Source organism: Sabethes cyaneus, chromosome 2 (genome assembly GCF_943734655.1).
Source record: "Sabethes cyaneus chromosome 2, idSabCyanKW18_F2, whole genome shotgun sequence".
In the NCBI taxonomy this organism is placed as follows: Eukaryota; Metazoa; Arthropoda; class Insecta; order Diptera; family Culicidae; genus Sabethes; species Sabethes cyaneus.
Genome location: NC_071354.1, coordinates 15,478,886 through 15,503,643, shown reverse-complemented (window position 1 = coordinate 15,503,643; position 24,758 = coordinate 15,478,886). Strand labels below are relative to the sequence as shown.

General features: G+C 39.3%; 1 protein-coding gene and 1 non-coding gene across 8 annotated transcripts in view; both read left to right on the top strand.

The window, feature by feature from the left end:
- The window catches only part of LOC128738398 (sodium-dependent neutral amino acid transporter B(0)AT3), a 60,601-nt gene that overhangs the window by 27,943 nt on the left and 7,900 nt on the right, over nt 1-24,758 (top strand). For all 7 annotated transcript variants that reach the window (XM_053833492.1, XM_053833489.1, XM_053833488.1 and 4 more), the window contains 7 exons: nt 14,060-14,292; nt 14,534-15,108; nt 15,183-15,330; nt 15,455-15,656; nt 15,785-15,944; nt 16,005-16,167; nt 16,232-16,432. In XM_053833492.1, the coding sequence (XP_053689467.1) occupies nt 14,060-14,292; nt 14,534-15,108; nt 15,183-15,330; nt 15,455-15,656; nt 15,785-15,944; nt 16,005-16,167; nt 16,232-16,432 (1,682 nt within the window). The remainder of the gene's footprint in view (nt 1-14,059; nt 14,293-14,533; nt 15,109-15,182; nt 15,331-15,454; nt 15,657-15,784; nt 15,945-16,004; nt 16,168-16,231; nt 16,433-24,758) is intronic.
- Trnav-uac (transfer RNA valine (anticodon UAC)) lies at nt 14,416-14,488 on the top strand. The gene has a single exon. It is a non-coding gene; the product is annotated as a tRNA-Val (tRNA).

The following is a 24,758-nucleotide window of genomic DNA, read 5'->3' as shown; positions in this document are numbered from 1 at the left end:
CTCTTATTATCCAGAAAGGCATTTTTCTTTTTTGTGATATTGATTTTTTGCAAAATTGGTGACATTTTTTTCTTTTTTTCTAAACAAGACATAAATTATCTAGTTAGACATTTTAGCAATCAAATTAATTTTATTGTTACTAACTAACTCAGTTGGCCTTATGACGTATGACAGGGCCTGAATAACATAATTCCTCCATCTAACTCGATCCATTGCAACTGGTCTCCAGTCCGGCTGACCTGCCAAATTTCGCTCCACCTGGTCTTGCACTCACTATGTCCCACTTCGCCTTGTTCCTTCTGGATTCGATGCGAAAACTATTTTTTAAGGATATTTGTCCGGCATTTTAGCAACATGTGCTGCCCAAAGTATCCGTCCAGCTTTGGCCACTTTAACTTTATACGGAGGCTCAGACTGTTCGACCGCAAGTGTTTGTGGAATGTGGAATCCATCGTAGGCACGACTTCCGCTGATAATGCGCCTCTCAATCTGAATCTCAAGGCTGGTGTTGTTGTCCACTCCTGCCAGTGAGCCAAGGTTCACGAACCCGTCGACTACATCAAAACTCATCCCCGTCGAATACCACGATACTGCCTGTGCGGACCCTGTCGCGCTCGGTCTCACCCGCCAGTATATACTTTGTTTTAGACTTATTTATCTTCAACTCAATACTTTCTGCTTCGCGTTTTAGCCCGATGTACTGATCTTTTACCGCCTTGTATGTTCTGCCGACTGCATTCCCATCGTCAGTAAAGCAGATAAATTGACTGGCTTAATGGAAATTCGTGCCTCGATTGAAAATCGTGTGATAAGTCTGTTATGGGGAAGCCCAGGAAAGATGTTTTGTCCAGCATCTTTTGTCGGTTTACACTATCATTTGCAGCTTTGAAATCAAAAACCAGGTGATGCGTGGGAACTCGAAATTCGCGGCACTTCTGGATCTACCGCAGGGTGAAGATTTGGTCCGTTATAGACTGTCCCTCGATGAACCCGGTTTGATAACATCCTACAAATTTATTGGCTATTGGCAACTCCTTCTCTTATTAGCATAAGCATAAGCATAGGATACCGCCCGTGTGCTGCTACTCCGTTATTGACCAGGACCGATGAAAATTGCAAAATGATGGCTGGAAAACCCATACTTCGGACAGCACGCTATTCCTCATTGTGCAACCATATCAGGTCCCTGCATGCTGATCAATACGTCGCCGCCGACCACGCCGACCACGTCCGAATGCGGGTCCTGGTGGGATGGGAAGGAATGTTAGTCCAATACTTGTTGCTACTAAAGACCAGGGAATCCTCTGCATCTTCACAAGTATTTCGGGAAAGGAATTGTTGTTAGTAGATGAGGGGAGCCAGATGGATAATGTAAGTATGTAAGCACCAGTTATATGAGACTAACCTGGATATTCGAAAATTTTCTTGTAAAGCCAGTAATTACGAAAATTAAGATATAAAAAATACCTTTTTAACAAATTTAATATAATTCCAATGGTGCTCATATACAACCATAATTTAATTAATATCGAAAGATACTATGCATATGCGAGATTTACGGCTCGAAAACTACGTGACAACTTGAACTTATTATACCTGAAAATAAAAGTCAGGGATAATGAAACGAGCCAATATAGTCCCTAAATTGATAAGCATTTTCTCTTGCCAACGCTAATATGCAGAGATATAGCGCCCTACACGCTTAATTGGCAACTCTTTCTCTTATTGTACATTAAGCAGATATATGGATAGAATATTTTTTCCAATTTTATAGTAGGATTTTCTTTAAAAAACGACTAAAATTACAGTATATGAAAAGTGATGCGTATAGATTTTATTATAGAGTTAGAGAGATTTCTATTAACCCTTCATAAGCTAGTGGCAACTATATTGCCACCAACAAAGAATTTTTTGTTTACTTCTCTAACAATATTATTTTAGTACATTATGTACTCAATGGGTTCTAACAACATTTGGAAACAGTTTGAATATTTGTAGACTGTTGAAATTGTAAAAATTGTGATTTGGGATCCCCTTTTATGGAAACAAATCTTGACTTTTAGGCGTCAGCAATAAATTTGTACTAAATTCGTAAAAACCTATGAAATTGGTAACTTTTTTGATGGTAATAGTCTATTTATCGCTTATTGTGATAGATTACGCAGATTTATCCCAGAAATTGGCATGATTATTCGAGAAAATGTTTTTTGGCTTAACGGACAGTGGCAAACATATAGCCTCCAACGTTTTGCGCTAAACGCGCTAATTTTTTCAAGCTTTCCAACTAATAAAACAAATTAAATGATCACAAATGCTTCGTATAGTTGTAGAAATAAATGGAAAAACCTATCCTTCACTCATAAACCTGATCCGTTTCTTAAAACTGATCCTGCGAGGCAGTGGCAAAAATATTACCACCAACATTTTGCGCCAGACGGGCAGTGACAGTTGTACTATAAAATACAAAGAAAATACAACGAACAGATGACGAAAAGACGACAGATGCACAATGAAAATTCCAAGTAAAAATAATGAAAAAGTATGAAAAGATTGCAAAAATACGTTCAAAGGTCGACGAAAATACAACGAAAGACTAAAATACGACGGAAATAACATTTCATGTAACGAAAAAACGACGGAAGTACCACAAAATAGCGACAAAAAACTACTAAAAGATGTTTTGTTTAAGATGGCGACAAAACATGCAAAAAGACGACAAGTATTATATAATCATATTATGATTATATGACAGAAAGATGACAAAAAACGACGTAAAAAAATTCTGTTAGTTTGACAACGACAGAACGACGAAAAAACTACAAGTAAATGGCGAAAGAACAACAAAAAAGACGACGAAACGACGGCAAAAGATGACAGAAACAAAAAGACAACCAAATGTCGACAAAAAGATTTCAAAACGAACGAAAAACATGCCAAAAACAGAGGTTAAAAACGATGACGGAAATACGACGTGGCAAAATGGAAAACCCATGGCAAAAATCTCATGAAAAGACGACTAAGGAAGGCGAAAAAGTGTCAACTAGACTGAAAAGATGACGAAAAAGTGATAGCAAGTAAGCGAGAATACGATGAGAAAAACGACGAAAGTCGACAAACATGCGATGAAAAGATACCGACAAAAACGCTACAAGAAAACACTGAAAAACGACGAAAAACTAAAAACAGATGCAGAATAGGCGAAGAAGAAACGATGAACAACGAAAAAAAATTGCCAAAAAATGCTAAGGCAAAGAGACGTAGTAAAGATGCCAGAAAGCCAGACGTTAAAAAGAACGAGAAACGACTAACAGACGTTAACAAGACGACAGCAAAAGGCGACAAAATACGCAAAAGACGTAAGAAAATAATGAATAATGAATAGAGTAATTCTCGTTCGCCAAGGGGCCTAACAGTTTAAAAAAAAGTTGAATTTTCCGCAAACCCTGAGATCTATATCATGTGAAATTTCAGAAATTTACAATGAAACAACTAACAAAATTCCCAAATACTACAAAAACATTCATAAAATTAGGTGTATAATGGCATTAACTGAATAAAACAACCAGTTAACTGTAGCAATTTTCATATAATTATGGTGATATTTCCAAAATTTGCTATGAAACAAACAACGACACAGTTTTGTAAATAGGAGAGGTAGGGTTTATAAATGAAGAGAAAAAAAATTGACGGCCATCTTGGATTTAGCCGCCATGATGAATTTTATCAATAAATTGCCGTTTTCGCCATGATTCTCTAAAACTAATTGTTATATATACATTTAGTTAATGCCATTGCACATCTAATATGATGAATGTTTCTTGTAGCATGTAGCATCTTAGCTTTCCGATGGTGGTCCTAAAATTGAAATCGGTTGGGGGGATCCAGTCCTGTCATGAGTCCTGAGTTTTATTGGTATATTGTAAACTTGTCCCAAAGTATCACCGTTGTAAGCTTATGATCATGATCAAATGACGCAAGCGCTCACCTGTCTACCACAATATGGTTTAAGATAGCTCGGAGCTAACCTACGGACTTTTTCAATAATTTTTAAAGAATAAAGCAATCAAATATTCTCAACCCTGTCAACCTTATGGGTCGACGGGTGACTTACGACGCATTTATTCACAATTTTTCACCTATCTTGAAAACTCTATCTTCTAGCCGAGGTGGTTCTTAAGCATTCCTACGCTAGCCGCTGCTCGTAATCCGCCTCTGAAATGACTTGAATCACTGTAAGGGCGGAAGAGTGTGGGGGAAATAAATGAGTTGTAAGTCACCCGTCGACCCATAAGGTTGACAGGGTTGAGAATATTTGACCGCTTTATTAATTGAAAGTTATTAAAGAAGTCCGAAGAGTAGCTCGAAGGTGGCGGTTCTCTTCAGCAGCTTGGAAAATGTAAGTTTTTTGACAATTTTTAATTCATAATATTTCTTGTCGAAAACACAGCAAACTGCGTTTATATAAATCACATCTTTGGTTAAGTAATTCAAGTTGATATTCTTATCAAAAGATCCTGAAAATATGAACAAAATACTCCATTTAAAGCACATTTATTTTTAAATGACTAAAATAGCCGATCCCTGATTAATCGGTTCCTTACTCTGCTTCTACTTTTTTGTGGAAAATGATATCTCGTGCACAGGGTTCAACGAATACTGGCATAGATTTTTTAAATAATTGCTGTCTGTCCACAATAGATGACGAAGAAACTTACATAGATAAGACGAAGTGAAGTTTCTATTATTTTATCTGCCTAAATGGGTGTGTCATGTATAAGTGTAGAATTCATCTTATGCCAAAATATTGAGCAGTTGCGAAAGATAAAATTCTTTCAAAAACTAAAAATAAAGTACTGATCATGTTCAGCTATGATGAAAAGGATCACCCTATACCGTTATTGCCAAACAAATAAGACTAAAAATTTCAATGAGGTACAGCAGCGCCAGCAGTTTAAGCGCCTAATGAAACGTTGTTTTCAATCAAACTGGTCTGCGTGCTTTGTAGAACTAAAAACAATCCTTTTCCAGATATTACGCCGTAAAAAACAATCCATCGAAATTAAAAAGTGCTTTGTATCTAAAACATTTTCTCAAAGTCTTGTAAACTTATTGCTTTTCAGAAAATTTTAGATCCTTTTTTTCCAGTTGCTGCTTTGGGTGCCTCTTTCTAAGTTAAGGTAGCTCTGAAAATCATGATTTTCATGAAAATCATGATTCATGATTTTGATACCAAATGAAAGGTTATTTGTTAAGCGATATGACTCGACCAGCATAGCGTAAACAAAGAGTTCGAGTATGTTCCAAAGACATGTATATCTCTAAAAGCAAATAAGATGGTAATGTAAAGGTTGCTTTCACCACTAAGCAGATTCAATCGTGTTTTTGACATTGCAGACTGAATCTAAAATTTACATCCGGGAACAAAAACCAAAGTTCGATCTTTTAATCGGACTTAACGCTGATTTCCCATAAAATTTCATCGCCTCCGGCAATGAACCTTCTCTCCTCTATATCGTCGCTATTTTATAATATTTGTTATTTTTTAATTGAATTATTCTTTACTACACATATGCAAATACATGCACATGTGCACCGATAGCTGACGTGGCCTGTCGGTATTTCCGCAGAATAAACATTAAAACACAATGTTTACATTAAAGCGCGACGCTCTAAACTTGGCCTCATTCTGCGAAAGGAGCGAAATGTCAGTTTGAATGAACCACAACTGATCGCCACGCCGATTGTGGTGGTTTCCCGATTCTAGATTCCACACTTGCTACCCATACGCCGTACCTAAGTACACTTCCATGATCACGTGCTGCGGCTTGTGCGAAAATGGATTAGTAAAAAGTAAAAATTTACATTGACATCAACGCCCGTAAATTCACTTCGTTTGATTTATGGCTAGGGATGATCACTTCTGCATACTCGTTTGAAAGAATTCTTTGCTAATTATGAAACTAATTTATTGGTTTCGTTGTAACAAATTAGAATTGAAATAAGATAATTCAAAATTTCACTACAGTGCCACCCCATGTTTTAATAACACAGACGCACGTGCCAACGTTTTCATCGAATGCGTCCACTTCAGTTGAATTAAATCCCCCACCGAGAGCTATGTTGGATACTTCCACCACGTAGGCACTTATTTATTGGTGAACATTGATTTATCAAGCCTGCCGCGACTGCAGTGGAAAATTGAAACCTATAATGTATAGGCAAGACTGCCAACAAAGTGCAATGGCAAACCGTGCAAGATCAGCACCAATCACCGATTAATTGATAGTACATACCACGGGCGGCGGTATGGTTAATTTAAGCTTGACACGATAAAACAACACTGCGTAACCCACATGCATACATACAGCTGATTGATCGATGGACAGCTGAAATAAAAGCTATTCAAGATCAGGTTCAAACGCCGTTTCAAGTCAACCGTTGTCCGGGTGACAACCACACTGATGGCGATGGTGGCGATGTGGTGGCATGCCAACAGCAGCAGGCGCCACCCGATCGGGGGACGGTTTTCAGGCTGAGTGAACAGCTAAAAATAATCGGAAATGTTTCCCTGCCAATAGTGCCACACACACGATATAGTACTATTCAAACAGCGACCCGCCGCCGGTGGATCCGGATTGGGAACGGGGAAGCACCACCGCCGCCCCGCCGGGAAGGTAGCACTGCAGCTGCTGATTTGAATCAAATTGCGCATCATGAACTGGTGCAATATTGCATAGACGGAGCAACCTATTTAGTGACCGTGACGGCACTAAAGCGTACAGACGACGTCGATGGCAATTTTCCTCTCGCGCTCATGTAAGCTTGCAATTGCAAGCGTAATTTAATGGGGGGACCCAGTTCTGTGTGACACACAAATACGGTGAACTTCCGTCAGCTGTGTAAATGCATAATCGAACCAAACCAAACCAAACTGTTGGTTTTATTTACAATCGAACAAAATAGGTACCAGTTATTGACAGGTGCTATCTAGCTTTCAGAGGCGCTTTCAGACGATTTTCTAACTACAATTACTAATACGAGTTAAGTTAGAAAGGTTTTCCGTTTTATTCTACTAAAATTTTAATAGAATACAACGGAAAACCTTCCTAACTTAACTCGATTTCGAGATTCTGCTAAGTCGCTCAACGTAATAACTTTTAATTAGTTGCAATTACTGGCCTTTTCTGGGCTTTGGTCGCGTTTTTCTACGATTCTTAGCTTAAAACATATTCTTTTACAGCTTTTCCTGACCTTTAGAAGCTTTTCTGAAACGAACACGCAAGTTTCATTTGACTTGTTATTTCCTACCTTTACCTTACATCCGTTGACAGGACAAGGCTTGTTCGTTCCCAAAATCCCAACTCATTAATCTTAACACCTGTGTCACCGAATATATAACTGTCGATCCCACTGAAAATCAATACCACACCAACCAGCTGGTCCGTTACGTCACTTATTCCATACAAAAGCGTTCGATATGCACTTTTCACATGTTTTTTCTCCCGAACTGGACAGAATGAATAAAGTGGCCATGCTATACGGAGCCAGAGGCCATGAAGCACAAACTTCCGCATCCGGTAAACACTGTTATTTGCTGCACGCGACCCTCGACCCGCACTGTTGTAGGTGGGCAGTGGGCGGTACCGGCCAGCTTTTCAGCTTTTCCACCATTCACTGTGTGTATATTACTCACACCTCAGTGTGATTCAGTCGGGATTCCATTGAACGGCCGAACGTCGCCAGTAAACCGCGAATGGATGGTAAACAAGTTCAAGTTCGAAATGGTTGAAAGTTTCATTTTTTTTACACAAACAACGATATTGCTATTGCAGCGCCATTAAAAAAGTACGCAAGTTTCCACTCTACAACATTAGGGATAGGAATAAAACTTTCAGTACCTACTATGTGAACGGACTATAAATAGTCAAGTTTAGTTAAAGTCGCGACAACTTTATTACGTGGGTGCTACAAGGATAAGGGGCATGGCGACCTTGAAATGTGTACGGAAGGGAGCAGGCAATGTGGACCAGTGTAATGGCATAATAGCGACTAATGGGGTAGTAGACTAAAGGCATCTTGTAGGGCTTCCAATGAAACGGAATAATCTCACCAATCGCCCCGTGCGCCAAGGAGGTTTCGTCGAACAATCAACCAGAGCGGAAATATTGCTGTTTTTTTTTTTTTGTTTTCATGTGTTCGCAGCGTTGATCCATCCAAACAGGTATAGGTGGATATAAATAGTATAGAAGCCGATGAGACTTTGCGATAGCAGCTATGTAAACACCTTTCTCGTCTATCATAGAAAGGAGCAGCACAATCAAAGCCAAAACCGCATGTCTGCTAAAATTACATACATGACAAGCGATAAACGTACTCCAATATCAATCAATTTACCTGCAAAGTACGTAGTTATAACGCTGTCCATTAGCAGAAGAAAGAGACAAATTCGATCCATCAATTTCTTGCCGAACAGAGAGGGTGGTTAGAAAGGTAGTATTATTACGTCCACTTCACCCTTTCCGATGAAACATCCGCAAGAATGTGAATGTAACCGAAATTAAGCAAACGGGAAGCAATTTAATGAATTTACGATGTGGTTTATTGCGGGGAAATTGTTTACCACCATTCTCGTGCATCCAACCCATAATAATGGTAGGCCGCGTAGGCGTCGGGAAATTGACTGGAAGCATTTCTGAAACTATTTTTCCGATGTGGCACCCGGCCACACAGTTGCAATTCGGATGAGTACTAAATAGTCTAGATGACTTCATTTGCAACATTGTTTAATCATTAACGTTGGAATTATTAGCGGAGCACCTTCGTGAAAAGTGGGGATAAATTTATGCAGATGAAAATAATTTTTTTTGTCTATGGTCACTCAAAGGATTATTTAGGATTTCGAATTCGATTTATGTACTTCTGAAAACAAACTCATAGTTTGCTTATGTCCGGGCATTTTTTGGAAAATTTTTAACTAAAAATCTAAAAAATCTTTCATTGAATTTTTATACCAGTCTCAAACATACTAATATGCAATCTAAATATTCACAAATAAGTAAATTGATTTGCGTTTTTGTGGTTTGACGTACTAATCGAAATTCGCCCGATACTGAGTAGATAGTCTTGCACCCGCTAGTTTCAGAATCTATCCACCGTAAGCTCGGAGCTGTCGTCGACAGTGGCCCAGGATCTCAAACCGCTCAATGATCAAGCAGAAATTTGTTGGGCATCAATAAGGGGAAAGAATCGTCATCAACCGGGATATCCTCCAACCAATATTCCGGTCGAGTATCAATGACGTTTTCTACTTTCACTAGTGCATTCTCCACAAGCTCAACGGTTGACAATCTACTGAATTGTAATATGGTGGGGTTTTACGGTTTTAACAGTGCAGATCGACCGCTCCCATGATCCTCCCATATGTAGCGATAGAGGTGGGTTGAACGTTCAAGTCAAAGTCACAAGTCGCAGGATGCAGCAGACCTGATTCAATTTATTCATGATTTTCAAATAGTTTTGGTGATTGAATAGTTTCTGGGCGTTGGTAAAAATCAATCTTGTAACGCGACTATTCTGAGGAAGAATAGTAGATTCAGTTGCGTGTCAATCAATGAATTCACAGCTATTCCATTCCTATCCAGAAGGATGCTTTGTAAAAGAAAACTGGTTATTATTAGTTCGTTCGTAATCCTTTCGTCCGCTCTTTAACGGCTTATATAGCAACCTCGTCGGCCTACTTCTAACTGGTTCAGATAGTTTTCATTCTATCTGTGATCCAGGTTATTACGCATTTCTCCCCTCAATAGACTCACAGTCAAACAATTTTGTCACACCAAAATATGGTCACACTAGTTTACAGTACGCTTTCGCTAGTTGAAACTCGAAATCAACAGCATATTTTAACTTTATCGGTGGTATAACGTTAATACATACTAGTTTTTGTTTCTCAAATTACCCTATTTTGCGTAAAATTAAAATATTATTATGAAAAAATGACGAAAAAAGTGTTATGAATGAAATGCTACAAAATTATTAGACATGTCGGTTCCATGCAGCGGGTGATTGCTGTAATTCGATTTCCCATTCGAAGGGAGAGGCCGTTGTTAGTTTTTGTTTCCCTTTTACTGCTGGATTCGTTTATTTAGAACGAAATGGATTACAAGTAAACGACCACAAAACAACTGGTGATAGAATTGAAGATGCATTTGTCGATTACAATTTAAAGCAACTAGAGGAAAATGCATGTGTCAATATATTTTGACGTCTATGAATAAAATACCAAAAATCTAAGCAGCAATGCAATTGGCAGTACTAACAAATAACTAATAAAGAGACGAGTGCCGTCAATGCAAGAATTTCTGCGAAAAGTTAACTATTTTCATCATAGTGGCATGAACAAGTGGATACAGAAGAAGCTTTTCTCTTATTGATCTTTCCAAGCAAAACTATCCACCAAAAAGCATTCAATCGTGTTTCCCTCACCGATTCTGAAGTAAATAACCTCCACTAATCCACTTTTACACAACACCACTTCCTTAGACAACACTGATTGGTAACATTGTCGAGCTTTGATGTTTACCATGCTTGGAAACATCGCCAGCCAAGTCAGATTTTTCAAAATGCAGGACAACATTTGCCGATGTCTACCAAATTTCTTGCAGGAGCACCTACGGAAACATCAAGAGAGATACTCTAAGAACCCAAGAGAATCATATATATCATTACCAGCACTAGCTTCAGAGACTATAGATTACAGAGGCGACAAGTCATTCAAAATCCGCTAAATTTTGAATCAAAGCGGAGAGCCTTTATTTATAATGGTACACGTATGTCTTCCGTAAGCAAAGTTGCTGTCTCAAGTCCGTAAAAAAACTACCGGTCTGATTAGCGTTTTCTACATCGTCAGCTTTGTGCGGCGGCGCGCGTATACTCCTTGATCGAAACGTCTTGCGGAGGAAAAAGTAGGCTCAATTTCCAGCTTGAATGCGTCGTTGAATCTCTTAACTCGAATTATTGTCAGCGATGACCAGAGACCCCAAATATACGAATTGATCAACCACTACAACTTTATCACCGTCAATAGTCATTGTTCGTAGGAAGCAAACGTTGCTTTTTCTGGAGCCTCTTCCTACCATATATTTGGTTTTCAAGCATTGATTTTTAACCCTATCCTCCTAGCCTCCGTTTTTGGTCTGGCGTAGATTGCCTCCGCCTTCCCAAGGTTTTTAGTAATGATGTCAAGGCCGTCTGTGAAGGCTAGGAGTTGGCTACAATTGCTGAAGATCGTTCCTCTCGTTTCGATCCCCACTCGTCGGATTACACCTTCAATAGTTTTATTGAATAACATACAGGACAGCTCATCCCCTTGTAGTAACCCTCTGCGCGATTTGAAAGGACTCGAGAGTGCCCCCGAAACATGTACATAGCACATCACTCGCTCCAGGGTAGATTTGATCAGCCGCGTCCGTTTATTCGGAAAACCGTACTCGTGCATTATCTCCCATAGCTGTTATCGTTCAACTGTATCGCATGCTGCCCTGAAATCCACGAAAATATGATGCGTGGTCACGTTGTACTCCCGACATTTCTGGAGGATTTGTCGGAGAACAAAAATTTGATCCGTAGTAGAACGGGCCCCCATTTCGCAACCGCGAATTCTCTTGTTATTGGCAATAGACAACAAATTTGGGAGAGCACCTTGTAGGCGGCGTTGACCAGCGTAATGCCGCGGTAGTTACAGCAATCTAGCGGATGTAGTCGATAGACCTTTTTTTAGATGAGATGGACTACACCTTCCATCCACCACTCCGGTAGCTTTTCCTTTCCCCCAAACCCTTGAAATTATCGTTGAAATTGACGTCATACTACTCCAAGGCTTTTTCCAAATGTGGCCAAAACAGCCCAGAACAATCCTGTTACATCAGAAAAGTAGATACGATAGATACTATTACATCATAGGTGGCAAAAATCAGAAATGAATAAGAGATTATCTATCGAATCTATCGCAATATGTCAAGATCGATAAGAGTTTGTCAGGGTTATTCCCAGTCTGGTCTGGTGTACCCGAAGGGAGTCATCGTGGACCATTGCTTTTAGTTGGCAGTCTTGAACGAGCTGCCGGAACTTCTTCTCAGAGTTCGTATCTTAATTTACGCTGATATGTGAAGATTTTTCTTCTGGAGAAGTGTTTTAATGCTTGTCGAATTCTTACATTCCATCGGTTGTAGCCAGATGTTTGACCTAAAAGAGAATACGATAAACATATGATTGCACATGTGGTTTCGTAGTGCGTAGTGCCCTGCAGAAGTTAAGATGGTTTTCGCTTGAAAGCGCTTGACAGTTTTTTGTCATCGCTGTGGCTTCCAGCCTTTAATAACTAAACAAAATAAAAAAGCCAGTACAGCAAAGATTCGCTAATGGGTGGTTCGTTAATTGGGCGGTTCGTTAATTGGGTGTTCGCTAGTTGGGCGGAAATGTCAAAATTCACTGTCAAAATTAATCATTTGAGGAGTCAGGAAATGCAATTCAAGATCATATTTATTGTTGCTCATGGGATAATCCGCTGGATTCAACGTCACGGATTACGTCTAACTTTTTTGCTAAAGGTAATGCGGTATATTTGCGTTTTGTCCCTGTTCTTCCCGACGATACAGCCATTGTCTGTTTAAAAACGAACTAGTCATATCAACAGTCGATTATTAAACATCATACTTAAATGCAAAAACAGCAGACCGAAATACTTACTTACTCCAATTTTAAACTTAACCAGGTTTTCAATATATGTATTCCGAGTCACGAAAGTTTTCAAAAACAGAAACAAAAACAATTTGCGTACCCCTCAGGAAACTGTCAGTCAGCCCAATTAACGAACACTACTCGATAGTCGTGGCCCAATTAACGAATTCTGGCTGTAGTTCGAAAACGTAGGCGAAATAGATATCTTTTTCATTATTCAATAAAGTTGATTTTTGGTACATCGTTAGTATCTGATATAACCTAGTCAACCTCCAATAGCCAACTGAGGTATTGCAGTGGGCGCATAGCACCACCCATCGCCTTGATCGGGAAATTCCTGTATATAAGCTCCTAAAATTCAACTAAAAATGGCTAAACGGCTGGGATATAATGGGTTCATATGGCAAGCAACATAATTGGAAAACAAATTTATTCATTTTTTTTTACTTCAAATTGTATGTTAAACAGTGTACAATTATGTTCAATGCAAACTCTAAGTCCTTTACAATACATAATATTGCTACATTTTTAATAAATGATTTGGAACAGAAGATGCAAATTAAACGTATCTTATAACTATCGATCCCGCTGTATAATTTCTACCCCTCTTTTGTATTTTGATGTATTTGTCAATTTATGTGAAAAATATGCGTGGTTAATACCATTTTTGTAATGTATCGTAGAGTGTGACATTCTCTCAATTAGATAGAGTGTATTTATTAAGAAATTTGCATACTGACTAGTGGAAAACCATGATTTTTTATATGTGGAATTGGATCACAGATAATCCCTCGATTTTTTGCTACTAATAATTGTTACTATAATAGCTTTTACATGCTACAAGATTATGAACTAGGTAACTTGTTTTACACCTAAATAAAATGAGTATTCATAATTTTATTAAATAGTTTCCGAATAGCAGGCTATTCTACCCCGCTGGTGCGTTCTGTACATTTCTCCCCTACGTCGATATTTTTTCATTTTCAATTTCTGCGAAATTTTGTGAAATTCACATTTAAGGTCTGAAAGCCTATCAATATCCACCATACACTTTAGTCGACTAGGAAATGTTGAATGAAATATAAATGACCTTCAAAATTCCATCAAACCATCATAATTTAATTCCCAAATTTTGCAACCAACAGCAACGATTTTGGAAATATTTTTTTATTATTGTAAATTATCAACTCATAAATTGCCTTTATAAATTTTAAATTACACATGTTAATCATCTGTTACAATTCATCGCTGCTCAACTAAATTGACACGCAAACATTCCACGACTAATCCAATCTCAATTGCATCTCTCTCTCTCTCCCCATAGGTGCCTTTCTCATTCCGTTCATGATTATGCTTATCCTGGAAGGCATTCCCCTCTTCCTGATAGAGTTAGGCATGGGCCAGCGGATGCGGCTGGGCGCCCTCGGCGTGTGGAACACGATCCATCCCTGGCTGGGTGGAATCGGCATTTCCTCCTGCATCGTGACGCTGTTCGTAGCGATCTACTACAATGTGATTATAACCTGGTGCTTCTACTACTTCTTCAACAGCTTTCGGGTAAGTGCGCCTGTGTTTATACTTGCCCCAAAGACAGTCAGAGAAGTGATAGCCGCTGCGCGGCCGTGACTCACACGTAAACACGCGAACGCGAGGCGCACATTAGCAGCCGCTTGTAAGCGCGGTTCCATGGTGTAGCGGTTATCACGTCTGCTTTACACGCAGAAGGTCTCCAGTTCGATCCTGGATGGAATCACGTTGGATTTTTTTTGTTAGTTTCATTTTACCTATTTAATTCCAGGTCACACTACCGTGGGCTGAGTGTCCACAGCTAAATGGGACGGATGTGCCAGAATGTGAACGGTCGTCGGAGACTGCCTACTTTTGGTACCGAACAACTTTGGACGCCTCGCCCAGTATCGAAGAACCGGAAGGCTTCAAATGGTGGATTGTGCTCTGTTTACTGCTGTCTTGGACGGTTGTGTTCTTCATCGTGATGAAGGGCATCCAAAGCTCGGGCAAGGTGGTTTATTTCACTTCGCTCTTCCCGTACATCGTGCTGACGATTTTCTTCATACGAGGAATCACACTGAAAGGCGCCGGCGCCGGACTGATGCACATGTACACTCCCAAGGTGGAGAAATTACTGGAACCGACGGTCTGGCTGGACGCGGCCACGCAGGTGTTTTACTCGTTCGGGCTGGCCTTCGGATCGCTGATTGCTTTCGGCAGCTATAATACACCAAAAAATAATTGCGTCCGGGATGTGATCCTGGTATCGGTGTGTAACGCCGTAACGGCTATTTACGCCAGTGTTGTGATATTCGCCATTCTCGGTTACAAAGCGACGGTTGGCGTCGATAGATGTATCTCAGTGTGAGTTGCTTTTCATCTAATAGCGACCTAGAAGTAAAGCAATGACTAACGTTTATTATTATTTCATTCTACAGAAATAAGGGAATTTTAGTCAAACATGGAGTGCTTCCTTCGGTGCACGTGGACAATGTGGAATACGAACGCGCGATGCACACTCTGGATCCGCTGGCAAGCGCAAATTGGACGCTTGAGCATTGCAGCTTAGAGGAACAGTTGGACAGTGTAAGTAATTCCGCAAATCTCGCTAAAGCAGTCAACGGAAAATTTGTCGAAAGGCAGTACACATGAATGCAATTGCATTGTTTCCTGATCCTTATAAAATTGCAAACGTTTCCATCCTTGACAGGCCGCCGAAGGCACCGGGCTTGCCTTTATCGTATTCACTCAAGCCATCGTTCAACTGCCAGGCGCACCCTTCTGGGCCGTACTCTTCTTCACTATGCTGCTGTCGCTCGGTCTTGGATCTCAGATCGGTATTCTAGAAGGAATGCTCTGTACGATATTCGATATCGATATCTTTAAGCGGATTAGAAAACCCTATGTTACCGGTAAGTGTGTCAACGAAGCAATATTGTTTCGTTTCATGCTGAATTACTGCCACAATATAAAAAAGAGAAACAATCAGCATAAGCCTTAATGTTACTTCTTGTTTTATTTTCAATTCGTTTCGAAACAGGCGTTGTGTGTGTGATTTGCTTCACAGTAGGATTGATTTTCACCACGGGAGCAGGAGAGTATTGGCTCAAGATGTTCGACTCGTTTGCCGGAACAATTGGATTGGTCGTAGTGGCTCTAATGGAAACCATTGCGGTTATCTACATCTACGGACACAAAAAGTACTGCTGCCAGCATATTTTTGCGACAATCTATTTTTACTTCCATTGTCTAAACTACAGGTTCACGGAAGATATCTATCAAATGACGGGAATCCGACCTGGATTGTACTGGCAGATGACCTGGAGGTATATAGGGCCGGTCATCATGTTCGGTATCCTCCTGTCGTCGATACTAAGTATGATACTTCGAAACCCCACGTATGCAGCATGGAATGGTGAACTGGTACGAACAAGGATTACATATGAATAACAACGAAAATAATTAACATTTCAAACAACATCCGCAGGGCATCACCGAGAACAAATCCTACCCGGATTGGGTGATGGGAATAGCATTAGCCATGATCGTCGCATCCGTGCTTCCGATGCCACTGGTATTCCTACTGCGACGGTTCCAGATCCTGAAGGTGGACCTCGATATCCACCAGGGCTCGATCCGACGTAACGAGACGACTGCCTCCACGAAGGAAATGATTGACGAGGATGATGTGAGTACCGGATGCATTTCTCCTATTTCCAGCACAATAATACGAAAAAAGACCACCCACATTGACCGATTCAATGGAATGGGATTTAGCATCTTTGCGGTTATTATAATACGTAGACACAACCACACGTACACAAGCACACACAAACCTATCACATTTTGTTTTTTTTTCTCTGGCCTCCGGAAAAGTTTCCTTTCCATTTCGTTTGAGGTTTTATTTCCAGCTTCGGTATGTTGTTTCCGCTAACCATTGCAAAGAGGATTATTTTGTCAAGTTTTCTTTTGTACTCAATCAAACAGATTCTACGACTCGGGAACTTCCTACGTATTTGCTCGAGTTTTGCTGCGATTGCTTTATACACACTACATAGCAATGGATGATATACAATTTTATTTGTGTGCAGTAATAGAGAAGTTCCAAATTCAATTTTCTAGTTGCTGAAGTTGCCAATCTGCAAGCACGTGAAAGATTGAATACATGGACGCAGTTTTGTTTTATTCGGGATATCAGTTTCCATCTTAATTCAATGGGAAAATTTTTCGAATTTAGCTCAATAGAATAATGAGCCAGGATCAATACTTAAGAGGTTCGCTTTTATTTGGAAATAACACAAACAGAGAATGTAAAAAATGTCTTTAGTTTTTGAACAATTTCATACAAATGCTATCCGCGACTTCGCTTGAAATCCATGCGAAAAGGCTAATGTTACACCAATTTTCCAAATGTTTTGGCAGGTATTTCTTCAATTATCAGTATTATATTGTCTTCTAAGGAGTCCATGATTGCTATTCAACCGTATAGAGGACACAGTCCCACAAAAAATATCTAGAAGTGGCATATCAGTAGATCGTCTGAGTGGAAAACAGCGCAATTTGGCCACACGTTGGCCAGACATAAAGTTTGCAGTTGAGGCAGCAAAAAGCTATCCGTTTCCTGTCTTGCTTCTTATTACACATCTGCTCCTAAAAGTCACGATGACACCCTTGTTCATGCTTTAGATGTAGATCAACCAATTGCTTGTTATCGCGTGTCACTGTACCTAGGCAGACGAATTTGTCGATCACTTCAAAAGTATTTCATCATCACAATTTCAACACCCAACAACAACGCTCCCTGCCAGCCACCAAATAGTTCGTTTTGGCAGAGTTTACCACAAGCCTAATCCCTTCGAAAGATGCTCATTAGCCTCTTCCACAGCTCTAGGCTAACATTGACGATATCGATGTCGTCCGCGAAACCTAGGATCATAGGAGATACCGTGATGATGATACCGCTCCTTTGCAAGCGTGCCCTTCGCTAGGATAGACCTTCCATACAATGGCGAACAACAAATTCGACAGCCCATCAACTTACTCCACACCATCTAAAATCATAAGAATTCAATAACTCTTCCGCTTTTCTGACGCCGGAACACATACTCCGCCCCAACTTGTTTCTCTTAACTAAATCGTACGTCCCCTTGAAGTCTAGAAACAAATGATGAATCTACACGTATAATTCTCAAAATTATTCGAGAATCTGTTGCAAGGTGTATATTCCCAGCTAGCATATTCAAATGTATATTGAAGTTACAAACGAGCATGACGTACTGGTATGCATCTAAAAGAATCATATTCGATGCACAAAACTGGCATATATGTACTGTTCAGAAGGTGATGTGATACGACGAGGAATAACTCCATATGATGTGATAAAGGTTCCTCTTTATATATTTATATGCGTTAACATCCGATTAAGCAAGACTAGCGCCATACTGCTATTCAATTTTGTGCTGAAAATCATATGTCTGTCAACTCTTATAATTATGTACGACTGAAAGTCATCTTGTGCTCTTCATTAGGCTTTTTTGCGATTCCGAATTTGTGGTGTTCATGCTGTAAACACATGCGATAGCAAATACATACAATAGTACAATTACAAGCTTATCATCTACGACAGAGTCGTTGTTGAAAGTTATTGGCCGTCAGGTTGAAGTCGAACCAACCGAAGATTTCATTAAACTGCATTTTGTTTCTGTACTACTTCGATTCTAGCAACCCAAATTTGTTGATAAGAACCAGATCACAGATCCGAATTCTAAAACAGAGCTTACAAGTGCATATTACAAAGATCGAAAACAGTACGGGTCACGGAACTCCTTAGCGATTTTAAAAATAAATCCGAGTTGCTTGTTGGCTTTGGGGATAATGTGGTCGTAGTATAGACTGAAAGTTCAGTCGGAGTCCATTTTAATTACCTCGAAAAGTTTTAAATTGTCAGCATAAAAAGACCGACAGCCAGGTGCCAGGAGAGCTGACAATTCATTTATAAAAAGAGAAAATGTCAGTGGTCTAAGGTTGCTCCCCTGTGGTACACCAGAGATGTTACAGAACAAATCCCATTCGGACCCATTCTTCACACTCAGCCTACGGTGTGTTAGGCACGAGTGTATCCACTTGCAGAACGGTGCGGAAAACGGTGTGCATCTGTGACATTCAAAAAGTATCAGCTATTAACCGGAATGTGATCGATCTGACAGCCGACCTCTGGAGTAATGGTCGCATGCGTTTTCATTGTGCGCATTCACACAATTCCGGAACGTCACGGACGGTCAAGGTACTCATGTGAATGCGCACATTGAAAATGCATGCGACCATCGCTGACGGTCGGTGTGATTTCAGCTTAATACGTGGAATTTTAACTCAATTTCACAATACATCGTTTAACTTTCGGTGTCAACTACGATTTTTTGGCTTTTATTTTATTATAGCGTAGTTTCCTAGATTCTTCAACTAGTTTATTTCAGTTTTATCCGATTAATTGAGCCTAAGTCAATTTCTCGAACTGATACAATTCCTTTCTTGTACGCTTCAATCATTCCTTTTCGTTTCTCACTCAAAATACATTCTTTTGGCATTTTTAAATTGTCTGATCGAGTAAATTCCCGAATATCAAAACTAACAAAAAAGATATGATAAAACATTCCCAGCGGCTGTAGCAAATCAAAAAACTTGATCTATTGAAAACACATGTTTTTGACAGATGCAACGAACAAACGATCTCAGTAACCAATGGCAAACGTATGTTGCACTAATACTTATGTATACTTATGACATGTATATTAATTTCTCCGTAAATATCATTATGAAAAGCGACTATAGAAAGTAGCCACAGTGCATTAAATTAACAAGGTTAAGAAAAACAACTAAATCCACAAAGCGCTTCTTAATCAGACAAAGCTTAACACTTAAAAATTTTCATTAAGTTGGCCCGAAACTCGTTTGTTCAATGCTTCTGCCGGCCACGTGCTATATACTTCATGTGTCAACGCACTTCTCAGCAAAGGTCTAGTATACGAAAAAATATATATTTTTGTTGCTCCTATTCACCTTTTACCCTAATTGGTTTAAGGTGACATTTTAATTAGAGTCCGTCCATTCATACAAAAGTCAAGTACTGGCTGTACTGTATACAAGAACTATCAATGACTCTATGCAATATTTTGAAACTTTCTTCGAGCACTCTTTTCTCGTCTGCCAAGCATGAACAGACTACTCTAGATGCAGACTGTCGTTAGATTCTCACGTGTTTCCAAATGGTACACTAGACATTTCAGCAGAAAAGAACACATAAAATGCACATTCCTGTATGTATTACCTTGCTTTTCGTCCACCCACTCATAACACAATAACGATGGTGCAGCACTACGTGTACCACTCCTGCGGCATTCCTGTTTTCCGTTAAGCGTATACACTTCTGGTTGGTTATTTTCGTTCTACCGGACCGGAGTGGATTGGAAAACACCGCGTGCAATTTTCCAGACATCATCACACACTATTCACCCGGAAACAGACGCGGTGAACCATAAATGAGATGTGGTATCCCTTTTTATTGACAGAACGACCGTAAATTTGACGTGAAGTTTATTTGATTACTAATCTCAACATGTCACCGCTGGAAATGAGTTTTCTTATTGGAGATCTCGGAAAAATATGCAATCCGTAGCTTCACCAGCTGTGTGAATTATCGGACGATAGTAATTTTTCCAACAATTTTCCCTCAATGCCAGTAAATCTTTCCAATTATAATAAATTATGTAATAACTAATCATGCTGAAAATTATCACAAACCTGAAGAGTGTGTGAAAACATAATGATAAGATTAACATTTAGTTTTAATTTGTATTGTATAGATTAAAATCGAGTTGCTTCTTTGTAACATATTTCTGTTTAGTTTGCTTAAATTTCTGGTCATTTAACACACACTGAAAACAACACTTGTTAATACACTAAATATTTTATTTGCGTACGATGGTAACTAACAACACTAACTTGAAACTGTCCTTTTCTTTCTCTCTATTTTTCTGTGCATCTATTTTCTCACAATTCTCAACAAATCTTTCCAACACGAACACACCTGTATCCTCACCACCCCACTAATTCACCAAATTGAAAACCCGCTCATTGTTTCTTCTGTCGCTAACCAAACATTGCTCTACAAATACGCGTGACCGTCGTGCGTCCTTGTTGTCGCTAACCGTGCCGCTCTGCTGCTGCTGCTAATGTCCTAATGTCTACGAAACAGGTGGTTAGTCCCGACCTGCCTCCGCCGCAATCGCTGGCGGCAACGCGTTTCACAATCGGAGACTTTGATGTAAGTTAAGCTTCATAGCAAAGTTTTGCGAATCATCTTTCATATATGCTCATAACATGCTTTATGCTGCTGTTGGCGAACAAAACTGTTACAGTGCCAGCCAAGTTTATCACTAGTCATCATGCAGCGAAAGAAGGGAAAAATGAATGCATAATTTCTGTTGCATGACAAAGAACAATTTTCCCTTCTTGTCAAATCAAGCAAACAACTAGAATTACATCACAGGAAAATTTATTAATAATCACATTTTCGTCTCATCTTACATCCCTGTTTTCCCCCGTATTCTATAGATACGAACATAGGGTTCGTCTTCTCCTACCTTTCCCCAAATCTGAAGCTGAACAACCAACAGACACAAAATTACTTCCCGACCTCCTCTATTGCCCAATAGAAATGGTAGAAGTTCGTTAGAGTAGCGTAGCCAAATCCCCGCCAGTCATACCGATCATCTAAGTGTGTAGTTAAAGCGCCACCACCTCCACCAAAAAAAACAAACAAACAACTCAATCATCATCCAGTCGATGTGTCAGCATTATTCGCATAATATCTCGGTGTGGTACTCCAAACCACCAGCAAGGGATAATTGACATGGAGATTATTGTTACTATATTTGAAAGTTATAGACCCAGAACGATGACAGCACCGTGAGCAGGGATAGAAATTCGGTTTTGCTGATGACGTCGTCCTCGACGACGGCGCCATCACCCCTGAAACCGATTCTCGTGACCAGCAGCAACCGACGGCAGCGAAAGTAAACCACTTCAACTAACCGCAACTAGATCCCATAAATCGATTTTGAGAAATACCACAAAATCGAAAACTATTAGCAACATAACGCATAAATCGTTCCAAAAAAAAAAACTAACGGCTCCCGTTGGAAAGTAAAATTGATTGATTGATAAACCAAATGACTGAGAGAGAGCGTTTTAGAAGTACAGATTAAGAAGCCCATACACCTACACCCGTTGCACATCAATTGTCCCACCCAACCCCAGCACACTCCAAGCAGTACCGTCTCGGAAGGAGCGTCGGTTGTAATGTTTTAAAACCGTGTAACTTTCAAACCAACTCACACTAACATGCGCTATGCGAAACGTCAACAACGGAGAATAAAAGTACGACAGGGGTACCCAAAACAACATTTTTGACAATATGGTAACTACTACTAATTCACTTGGTAGCACTCTTCACATTAAATCACTACTGTTAGATGTTGAATGTTCACCACGTTAATGTATATATCCGAATCGTTTAATATGATTTACTATTTTTCTAAGCATGATTTCTCTATTCAACGATTTTACCGTTATGTTGCACGTAGACTATCAAAGAACTCGCACTTATTTTATGCATGCAGTTGAGAACTGTTTAATTTATTTTAATAATATACTCAAGTCGATTCATGATATTATAATTTATGAAAATTTAATTCTCTTTTCATTTGGAGATTTTTTTCGTGAATGAAACGCTGTTAAGGTTTTTTCTCAATTTTATTCGGTGTTGCGGATTATATCGCTATTTTGACAGAAAATGATAATTTACTGATATTCATAGCTACAAGACTAATGTGTAATGTTGTCTAAAACGAAAATTAAGTTCGTCCTTAACGTTATTTGATATACATAATTGATGTCTGTGTTTGGCATAAGAAAGAAATTTGCCATGGATTTTATATTTAGTATCATACAAATTATAAATATATTATAAAGTCGTGTTATAAATATTTTTTTTACGTTACAAGCGTAACGTATATAAAAAGCTTTATTTGACTTTATTTGATTTATTTGACTATGAAATAGTGTCTATGTCTCTGGCATTAAATTATTTTTAATACTATTAACCTTGTGATGGAGTCTCTACCAACGTATCCTAATTACGTGTCGGGCTAGCCATACGTTCAAATATTCTCAGTAACACTACCATTTGTCCTATCTCTGTAATTTGTTTCTCAGGTACGTCACCAAACTAGCTGAGTTCCTGATCTCACTCAAGACCCCCTTGTCTCCCAACCACTGGCACATCTGTTCCAAAAATATTTACTTATAAATATCGAAGTGGAGCTATCGACTGTTTATGATTCCAAACTTTATGTTTTCGACAGGACAGTCATACGGCAAAGCAAAACGACACTTATTTATTCTATGCCCGACGTTTCGATGTATTAAACATCTTTCTCAAGGAGTTGGTTCTAACTGTCTGACTGACTGTCCTGCCGAAAACATAAAGTTTACTTATAAAGAAACATAAACAGCCTTTTTCCTTCAAACTTCAAGCTTCCCCCTTATCAAAGGCTACCTCACTCCCGTTCTTTTCAGACCCCCTTCTAGTCTCCCAGCCACTTATACCTCTATTCCCAAGCACCAATGTGAGTTTTATTGTACTCTTATGGTGGACTTCAAGTCCAATTTTGGTCTTAAATGCCATCATAAGAGTGTAATAAAACCCTAATTGTTACTTGGGTTATCTATGCGGAATTTTGCATAATGCAAGACAAACAAAGCTCTTTTACTTATTTGAACTTCTTCCCCCCTCCGTTTTTGGGCACCACCATCTTGCATCCGCTTTTGCGAAAGACCACCTCCCTTCTGTATTCCAATCACTTTCAAATCTGTTTCCGTTTCGAAAATTCCCATAATACAAGAGACAAAGAAATAAAGTGTTTTCCTCCATTGAATGCTCCCCCCTTTCGATCTATTCACGCCTTTTGTCCCGCAGGCTATTATACGTCTGAACCGGTTTACAAGAAAAAGCGTAGCCGTTCGTTTAAGCTCTTGAAAAAAAACACCACGGTTTTCCTATCAAAGCCGACGGTGACACGAAGTTTAGTTCGTGAATCGTGATTTACCGAACTACCATGAACCATGAACTGCTCATTTGAATCGGTTCGCAACAGCAAAAGAACGGTTCTGTACCAGCGAAGAACAGTTACCAAAATGTCAAAATGTCGAAATGTCAAAATATCGAAATGTCGAAATGCCAAAATGTCAAAATGTCGAAATTTTAAAATGTTAAAATGTCAAAATGTCAAAATACCAAAATGTCAAAGCATGTAAATGTCTCAATGTTAAGATAACTAAACGGCTAATTGTCTAAACGTCTAAATTTCAACATCGAAACATCAAAATGTCTAAATCTTTACCTATAAAAATGGATTTCTGTCTGTCGATTCGTATGTTCCTTATAGAATCGAAAACTACTGAACCGATCGGCGTAAAAATTGGCATATAGGTGTTTTTGAGGCCGAGGAAAGTTCTTATGATGGTCAAAGACCCCTCCCCCACTAAGAAGAGGGGAGGGGGCTCCCACACAAATCTATGCCTATAAAAATGAATTTCTGTCTGTCTGTGTCTGCCCGTATGTTCCTTATAGAATCGAAAACTACTAAACCGATCGGCGTGAAAATTTGCATGTAGGGGTTTTTGGGGGTCCGGAAAGGTTCTTATGATGGTTAGAGACCCCTCCCCCCACTAAGAGGGGAAGGCTGCCATACAAATGAAACACAAATATCTGTCTGTCTGCCCGTATGTTGCTTAAAGAATCGAAAACTACTGAACCGATCTGCGTGAAAATTTGCATGTAGGGGTTTTTGGGGCCGGGGAAGGAATGAAATGTTACACAAATTTCTGCATAACTATAGAGAACTAATCGAGCAAATGGAATTTAATTTGGCATGTGGGTGTTTTTGGAAACAGAA